This window comes from Amblyomma mixtum, chromosome 9 (assembly GCF_055824585.1).
Source record: "Amblyomma mixtum isolate Tamu chromosome 9, ASM5582458v1, whole genome shotgun sequence".
In the NCBI taxonomy this organism is placed as follows: domain Eukaryota; kingdom Metazoa; phylum Arthropoda; class Arachnida; order Ixodida; family Ixodidae; genus Amblyomma; species Amblyomma mixtum.
The window spans coordinates 11,200,169-11,209,819 of NC_143020.1; the positions used below are offsets into that span (position 1 = coordinate 11,200,169).

The 9,651-nt window shown below is 47.7% G+C and overlaps 1 protein-coding gene across 1 annotated transcript; it reads left to right on the top strand.

The window, feature by feature from the left end:
- The first annotated feature begins 4,097 nt into the window (after positions 1–4,097).
- On the top strand, positions 4,098–7,190 carry LOC149328304 (toll-like receptor 1). The gene has a single exon (XM_089560461.1). It carries the CDS (start codon positions 4,098–4,100, stop codon positions 6,408–6,410), a length of 2,313 nt encoding a protein of 770 aa, XP_089416587.1. The 3' UTR covers positions 6,411–7,190.
- The last annotated feature ends 2,461 nt before the right edge of the window (positions 7,191–9,651 follow it).

The following is a 9,651-nucleotide window of genomic DNA, read 5'->3' on the forward strand; positions in this document are numbered from 1 at the left end:
TACCGCTTCTGACAAATCGGTGCACCATTTAATTATGCGCCACTGCCCTGTAATGGCCTGTGCTCCTAGCGGTGGGCCATTTGCGACCCAGGTTGTTCTTTCCGATAGCCGGTCATTGACCTAACTGCCACCTGCTGACGGTGGGAAGTTTTTTCCCTATCCGGTGGGCAGGTTGTGAAGAGGCTGCGAGGTCACGTGACCTAGGTGGACCACCTGCATCCTAGGTTTCTCTCTGAGGACCACCTGCCAGAACCATGCTCGTCATTTCTCGCTGACATTGGCGACGCGGATCATGCCGATATCGGATTTTCAGGACAAAGGGGCCTTTAACGCTTTAGAGTGAAAACAGGGGGCTCTGCTCATGGGTGCTTACTCTGGAATAAGGATTTCCTTTATTACTCCGTCTAGCCTAGTGCTTTGCAAACAGAACTCGCACACAAAATCCAAGCGGCCAACCAATTCGCTGGGGAAATTTGTGTTCCCAAGGTCGGCGCGACGTTTTCATTATCGGGGCCGGTTGCAACGGCCTTTCAAGCAGCCACAGAATTCCCGCTTGCGCTTCGGGCACCGCGCACAAAAAGTCGTGTTCCGTCTGCATATCCTGATCTGAAGATACCACAGGCGGTGTCGCGACCTCTTTCTGACACCCACATCCACCCTCGCTGCCTGTTTGCATTAATGCTGACTAATATTCGGAGTGTTCATAGCCACTGCGGAAGCCGCTTCCTTTTCCTGTGTAGGCGCAGGAAGTAATAAACGACGCTGTTCCCGAGTGGCATTCTTCGAAGTGTACAGTCTGCGCAGTGACTTCGTCGCACCGCGTTTCGAAAGAAAACCTGCCGCAGCATATGCACCAACACGTTGCATCGTTCGCGCTGCTAGAGCAAGGTGGGTCTGTTTCACGTACTGTATGTAGCTTCAACTGGTGCTTTCTTGGCACTTTAAAAGCTCGTATACAACTGCGAAGTGGCTGCAGTTGGTCATAATTGTTGGAGTTTGAGCACATGCGTGAGGGAACCAGAGGAGTTAAGTATCAAAATTATCACAAGGAAAATTATTTTGGCACTGGCCACCCTAGAAATCATAGCCTTGGTTTTTCGGTAGTCAGCCATGGTAATGAAAATCATGCTTACCACATGCCAAATATCGTCAAGAGCATGGTATTGATTGTTCATTTTGAATAGCTGTTGTAATTAATTAAAGACGCTGATTTTACGCCAAAAACTAATCGCCATGTACCGTATTTAAAATACAATCCCGGCGCCACTAAGTTTTAAAGATAGGCTTTTGGAGCTAATAAGATTGCTTCTGTGGTATTGAATTATCAGCACTGGTCGATATTAGAAAACAGGTCACTTTAACTAGCAAGATGATTGATTAATTTTTTATAGTTACCTGTATAACTACTACTGTTAGCGGTATGGTCGCAATTACAAATTTCTAGAAGGCCGTCACTAATAGCCACATAATTTTTTATAATTTCGAAAATGCGCCTACTATTTGCGCGGTGGGTTAACAAAATTTCGCCATATCACGCAAAAAGATGCACGCCATCGAAAAATGCGCCTCTCTGGCACACGCAAAGCAAATGCCGTGCCCCAGCCACGTCACGCTGCTGTTTTCGGCGCTGGTCCCTGCTGTAGCCCACACAGGAGAAAATAACTTGCTGATGGTTAAGCTTGGTTAAACCTAATGCGTACGCGAAAGCTGCCCGCACTCTGCCGGACGTGTTGTCCATGAACTACTGGTCAAACTGGCTCATTGCAGTACCAAATTCACTGAGAGTAAACACGTGGTTAGTCCGTCTCTCTGACTCGGTTTCCATGGGCTGTTGTTGAGCAGACGTCGAGGCGGCGGCTTCGGTCACGGCTCATTGTCGTCGCTTCTCCGCTTTGTATCGTCGGCGCTTATCAAGCCGTTCTTCCCGCTCTTCGGGCGTCTCAGCCGCACGTTTCGCCTTACTTACTTCCTTCTCGTGCTTTCGGCTACGACTTCGGGATCCGTCGCCGTAGCTTCTGATAGCCTTTGCAGATGCCGTACTGAGTACAGTCTGGCGCGATTCGAAGGTTCGAGGCGTTCTAGGCGCCTAGCGACCGGTTTTGGACAACAATAATCACGATATCGCATTCTTCTCTCGTCCGCTGTTCCAATCTACGGCTATCATACCCCCGCTAAATCATCGCCAATTTCCTTTTTTCGAAGCTTTCCATTCTATGGAACCAAATGTGGATTTGGTTACCACTTATCTCTTGGTCACGTCACTCTCTTGGCTACAGCCAAGAGAGTGAGGGACGCTGGCCTCCCTCGCCACGGCAGATGATTCTGGGACATGGTGCTGCTCCTGTTCTCGGTCGGCGCTCACGCGATAACCATTGAATCAAGCTAAACACTACGTAGCTTTCAATCCACCTCTTCATCCATTGCGCATCGGATAAACAAGCGCACGCTCACGAACCCGCTGACAAGCGAGCGCCGACGCGGACAGGGCACGGCGCATGCGCAGTGAGGCGCATAACTGAGCCGATGGAAACAGCCGATGGAAACCGAGTCAGAGAGCGGACTAACCACGTGATTCGTCTCAGTGAATTTGATACTGCATCGCGGCAGTTTCACCGAAAATTGACGACAAGCCCTTGTGAGAAGCTTCACTGTGCGCACTAGGTTCCACCAAGCTAAACCATCATCAATTTTTACATTTAAATCGTAAGGCAACTTACTCTAAGGTGTTATGCGTGCGCAAGAATGTGTTTTGCCGGATTGGCTCCTGGTGCTCATGGCAACCCGTTGCCATGGAAACGGTGCATGCACCGATGGGGTTTCCACCCGACACGAGAAAATGCTCCACACATAGCGCAGTCAAACTTTGCCTTCAAAAAAGGCCGCGTGTCAGGTTCGCAATGGAGGAAGGGGTGGAGGTGGGAGGTCACATCCGGTGCGCCAAAGACGCGTTTTTCGAAGACGGGAATCTTTTGGTGCGACATCATTGAAATTAAAAAAAGTTGTCGAGCCATAACTCCACACGTAGTCACGTTCTCGAAATCACACAAACTTATATGGCTATTCATAACGACCGGCTGTAGGTATCCATAGATCTGCAATTGCTGTTTGCAACACAACCTTCAACAGGCGTTTAGTGGATCAACTATCCACTCGCGTTCAAGGCACTAGGGGCTGTAAACTTGTCCAGCAGATCCACTGAAACTTTTTCCGCCTCAGTGGAAATCGGCCGCTCATGTCGGATTATGGCGTACTTTTCCTTCAGAATTAAAATCCCTAATACCTTCCTAATGCCTTCCAAATCTGTCTCTTAAAACTTTTTCGTGTAGCAGGCATAAAAGTGCCTTTGATTATCTTGACCTACTATGCCTGAGTGATATTCAAGAAAATCATGTGTATACTACGGCCCACATTTAAAAGAAATCGCTACCAACTAATTGGACAATTTCATTCCCAACAAAACAACGAAACTTCGCAAAATAAATGCCTGGATTACTTGTAAATTCTTGCTCTGAAATCCGAAACTAAAAAGATTCAATGAAGACGTCTCTGCCGAAATGCAATGGAAGCTGCCCTGCGTCAGGCTGTTGGCCTATCAAAGCGTCACTATACTTCAACCACGCACTGCTGAGCTTCATTGGGAGTGCTCCGCGGATATTTTGATAACTCTTCCCTCTCCTGCTTGGACCCTTTTTAGGGCTGACACATTTAATATAAATAATTGAAAGCAGCTGCCCAACATTCATATATAGTTATAAAGTTAAGAATATAAAATTTTTTACCTATTTTAATCTGATTAATCTGCTTTCTGCCGTCCGCCAAGAATGGTATGACTACTCCGTAGAAGTCATCATTATAATTCTAAAAGCCTGTTTTTAAAAATCAGTGGTGGACTTTCTTGAAGCGCCAGTTGTGCTGCGTACGCCTAATGTTGTGCTTAAGTGCAAGTTTCCTGTTGGGAGCTGTAAGCGGCAAAAGAGATAGTATTGCAGACAGCAATCCGCGAGAGTTCATGGCATTAGCAGTTAAAGGGATCCTAGGGAGAAAATGGCTCAGGTGGTGGTTTGCTCAACGGCCGTATTCTTTTCTTTCAGGCGGAGATGTGGATGAAAACCGGCGCTTTACTCTTGTGGGCTGTGACAACAGCCTGTGGCTTCAGCACGTCAATGAAATGCACCCACATCGCTCCTTACGAAGAATTGCTGCACCGCTTTAAGAGCTGTAACGTGACCGTTGAAAAGAGATACGTCCACGCCGTCTGTACCATTCTGTTTAAGCTGGACTTTCCGCGAAATTTATATGGCACCCTGCCAAGGACGCTGACGATGGAACAGGTCCTCGTGTCCGAGGAACCCGTGGGAAACGAAACTTCTCTATATAGTACCGCCTGCATGTCGCTCCGATCCGTCGAGTTTCGAAAATGGGATCACTTTTTGGCAGAAATGGATGAGCAGTACGACCGACTCCTTTTCCTTGACTTCCCTTTTCCCATATGGTTCACACCATTCCTGCTCTCATGCATTCCCCAAGGGACACTTAAAGCTACGTTCAGCAAGCCTCCGCAAGTCGCGGTCGCCGTCTGCAATGGGACTCTAGCCGACGGAAGCTGTGACTTTGACGTCCACGGCTTGGGGTTCAACGGTGATCTTTACCACTTTGAACTTTTTTTGGAGATCACAGAATCATTCATTAATTTCTGGAATCTTCCCACCGTCACGGTCGAGGCTGTGAACGTCACGATCACATGCCGACTCGAGGAAATGCGTGCCCGTCTCCCTAGAGCTGTGCGTGATCTGGCCGCCTTCACTCCTATAGAGCGTTTTTTATGCTATAAGTGCAACTTTAAAAGAATCGACCCTTCGGATATGCTGTCATCCGTGTTGCGATCGCAAATGGAGCGAATCGAGTTTTACCAGACGCCCATCGCGAATATCCATCCATCGATATTCTTCCTTAAGACACCACTTTTAAGGTACGTCTCACTTATCGGCACAAAATTACCAGAAATTCCATTGGCAATATTTTTCTTACAACGGCTAGATACCCTCGACATGTCCGATACCAATGTGCCACGTGACATCGAGTTCCAGTACTGTCCCAACAATTGTCAAAAGAACAGCAGCGTTCAGCGGCTAATTATAAGTGGAACCAACCTCAGCTCATTACCAAATCACGCCTTTTGTGGATTTCCGCTGCTCAAGAGTCTCGAGCTAGACAACTGTCATATAACTAACATTTCAGGGTCACCATTTGAATGCCTGGAAAACCTCAAGAACCTCTCTATGGCTGGCAACAAGATTAGACATTTGGACGAAGAAAACGTGAAGGGACTTACAAAACTTATTTTTCTCAACCTCAATAAAAACCGGATCGTGCACTTCGAAGGCCCGCAAGTGTTATCCTCATTGAACTCCTTGACTCGGCTCATACTGTCTCAGAACGAGATTAAAGAGCTACGACTTGATGCAGTGGAGTATACGCCTATCGAGGAGCTAAATCTTGCGTATAATAGAATATCAGAGTGGAAGCGACCTTTATTTGCTCGCATGGGCAAACTGAAAACCCTGCTCTTAGAGCACAACGCGCTACCTACAATAAGCGAAGACATGTTGCGTGACATCAACCACGTCAGCTACGTGAACCTGAACTCGAATCCCTGCGTCTGCTCAGGCTGCCAGCTAAAGAACCTTCGTTCCGTGCGGCAGAAGCACCCTGCTCTGTGTAGCGACTGCTTTATCTGCAAACAACCTGAGGAGTACGAGGGAAGGCGCGCTCTAGAGGTGCCCTGGAATGAGGAAGACTGCACCCTACCAGACTACTACATAATTTACGGTGTTCCTGCGCTCCTCTCTATCATGGTCGCCTCCTTGGTTGGCTACGCAGTTTACACGAATCGTTGGTACTGCATGTACAGCCTGCTGTACCTCAAAGTAGCCATTAAATCATATCGAAGACAGACGCACACAGGAAGCTTTCTGTGGGACGGCGTCCTCTCGTACCACGCGTCGGACACCGAGTGGGTACGAGACGTGCTTCTTCCAAAGCTCGAAGCTTCCATGAAGTTCCGACTCTGCGTGGCCGAGCGGGACTTCATCCCAGGCCTCCCGATCACCGAGAACATCTGCCGGGCCATATCGCAGAGCCGCGTGTCGCTGTTCTTGCTGAGCCGGGAGTTCTGCCGCAGTCGCTGGTGCATGTTTGAGCTGAGCCTGGCGCAGCATCGGCTGTTTGAGAACGACCGCAACGATGGCTTGGTGTTCATAAGGAAGACCGACTTGCAGGAGTCTGAGATGAGCTCCCCGCTGGCGTACCTCATCAAGACCCGCACCTACGTTCCGCTACCGCCCGACGGTTCGAGCGACGCCCTGAACAACCTCTTCTGGCTCCAGGTCCAGGCTGCTCTTCAACAGTAGTCATGCTGTTCTAAACTTTCCTGCTTCCTTGTATTGCGGTCTCATGAGGTGTAGGTTGCTGGTGGTACTAGTCTTTTATTACACTATCGGTACTGTCGTAGCGACATTCTCGCTAATTGTTAGACACTGTCACCATTCTTTTCAGAGTCCACACAACGCGGACGCTAGAACACTTTGTAGAGGCCTTACCTACAGTCCAATCCTAGTATAACTTAATAAGGGCTTAATAAACTTACAGCATATATGTTAGCGTATACCCCATACGGGTTACGCTGTTCCTATCAGTTTATCGCCAGCTATGAAGTATTTGCAGGTTACGCTGCACCTCTGCAGTATGTCGAGATTAATTTACAGGTTAAGCCGTAACCTTCATCCTGTCTTGTGAGTGTGCACTGAGAGTTCAGGAAAATACTATACGCATACTGCGATTCAGAAGCGCCAGAATATGAAGGGCATGCAACGCACTGGCTGAGGAAAGCGATGGAGAACCAAAATAACGCTTATGTCTTTCATTTTTGCGTCGGCAAGTCAGGATACCGACATGCATGCTTCGACAGCAATGCAAAGCAAGGGAGCGTGTTACGCTGACTCTCGTGTCAGAGCAATTAGGTTATCAGGAAGTTTTGTTTCCTGCGAAGGAAGGTGGTACCAGGCTAATAAAAGGTACCAATATATCCTCTTTTGAGCTGTTTCGTGGAGGTCCTCTATTTGAGCATCAACCCCCCCCCCCCCCCCGAACAAAAAAAAAACACTTTATTTCCCAAAAAGAGAGATGCTGATTTCCAGCAGTCAACCAAACCTGGAAAGGAGTGGGACATAGATCTTTCGTTAATTTGTTCATGTCTTTCCTCGAAGTGTACTCTGTATCAGGAATGCGGGTCTTGGGAATGCTTCTCGAAACGTCAGGGGTCTTACAGAGGGCGGCAGATGAGGGGCTTGTGAAAGGTCATGCTTCCTGCAATTCCGTTCATTCATACGATTTATTCCAGGTGCAGAGGCACTCTTGTTGAAAATGGGTGCATCCGTGTATGCTTTATTTGTTTATTTGTAGAGCCGATGGTCGACAAGGCTGGTCATGATGAACCGGGGAGAAATTCGGTTCTCCAAATTCTCCGATACTAGTTGTGGACTTTTTTTCTTCACCACATGTGCGGATTCAGGAAGTGTACGTTGTGTTCTGGTGTATCGTTCCGTCTGTTGTACAAGCTTTCCTGTGTTCGTTATTGTCGTTTTGTCAACAATCACTGCGTGCAGTATAATTTGCACGTGGTATTCAATGTATCGAAATTGTGTTTGTTTGCGGTCTGTGCTGGAGCCCTAGACTGTCATCATATTCATAATGAGCTTCTTAGGTTCTCTACCTTCGATAAATTCTATGAATTCCAAACAGATATTTAGATATGCATTCGTACATTTAAGATCTGTATGTATGTTTCATGCGTACTGTGCACATAATCATCAGTTTTTGCCCTCAGACATGTATGCAATCATTGACGTTCTTCTTTGTATGTGTGTACGTGAAATGGCGAGGATATTTCTTCAAAACGGGTGCCATGTTACTTTTTTAAATCTGTTCTAAAGCCAGACAGTTGACAATTTCGTGTTAAAATCTGTTGTATACCACGTAGAGTTGTGCTGCAGATACTCCTGTGCATTATTCGTATCTGTAATAAAGGAGTTGCTATACTCTGGCATTCACGACGGGTTTTTCTTCATTAATATTTTTTTAGCTGCTTTCCTATTTTTAAGCTGCAAAGGCTTATGAGTAAAAAATGATAGATAGGTCGGCCTCGCGGCTTTCACACCGGTCGTGTGATCACAACACCCTTTGAGGCATTGCGGCTGTCGTTAAGTGTTTGGAGAAATTGCCGTAAAAAAGTTCTCGTTTTGGGCGCATAGAACAGTGTCAGAATTTTTGTCCAGTATATTGAAGCTACAATAGCATTGTGGATTATTTCTGAAATGAGCTGCAAAATTTATTATAAGACAATATTTGAATGACTATAATTTGAGGGTCATGCGCCGTTTGGAATCGTGACCAGAAGCGTTCATCGTAATCATAATCTTCCGCAGCCTGACTACGCCCTCTGCAGAAAAACGAACGCCTCCATGTCCCATCAGTTAACTCTGGCCTTTGCCAGCTGCGGCCACGCTATCCCCTCAACCTTAATATCATCCGTCCACGTAACTTCCTTCCGCCCCGTGCTACGCTTGCGGACATAGTCTCCACATGGTGACAGGAGGAATGACTATTATTTGTGACCTCGGTGCCGTGTTATGTGATTTAGTTATTCTAGGTGTCGCTACGCTGGAGCAAAGGCTGCCCGAAGCCGCAAGGCTATCCCCACTTCTAGCTTACAGCATCTCAAATTTGAACTCAACTAACCTCAAAGGCTCCATCTTCGCTTGATAAAACACGTTACGGGCTAGTTGAGGATCCATTGTTTTTATTGTAGTAACTCTGCTCCTCATATTTGATAACAACACACGGAGGCCGTGGCTATTTCTCCAGCGTGGCATCGTTCTTTACCTCGGACTTGCGAAATGAAGACGGCGCCAACACCAAGCTGAAAGACAGGGCTGGCCACACGCAGCTGACAGGAACGAGGCGCCGCTGAGCGTGGCTCGAGGCCGGCCCTTGTGCCCAAAATCATGGTTTTACCACGCCTGCCCGAAAGGGCAAAAGCACTGTCAGCTGGCAAAGGCTTAACATCTATTCCATTAGGTGTGTCTCTCAATGCCATAGTTGCTCAGGTGCCTCAAATTTACGATATGGACTTTACGCAACTTGTACAAATGTAATGCAATTCAACAACGGCGAACTGGCTGTTCACATGGGCTAGGCAAAGCTGAAAATTCACCGCCCAGAGGCGATGAGGCGAAGTGACAGCATAGGGAATTTGTGAGTGTGCCCGCTGCCAGCCAGGGCGCCCAACGTTTCCGCTGCGCGACGTCTCCGCTGCATTGCGCGGTGAGTGGCACTGCAGTCGAGCCGGGATCTGGCACTTCGATGCGTCCCCAGAGGTGGCTGCAGGTGTTTACGCGGCGCACATAATAGGAGCCAGCATCTCTTCGGCGTCGCCTCAGCATCTCGTCTACCGGATTTTTCGGTCCGTGAACACTGCAGAGGGCGAGCGAACACATGAGGGCATAATAACTTTAGTCTTCAGACGATTGTGTGGGATGATCGTGAATTAAACCCCCTAGTTACCCACTGTCCGGATTTAATCATCGTATTCTT

Bases quoted from the DNA above. Each gene is read 5' to 3' on its own strand.
- LOC149328304 (XM_089560461.1), top strand. From the start codon at position 4,098: ATGTGGATGAAAACCGGCGCTTTACTCTTGTGGGCTGTGACAACAGCC.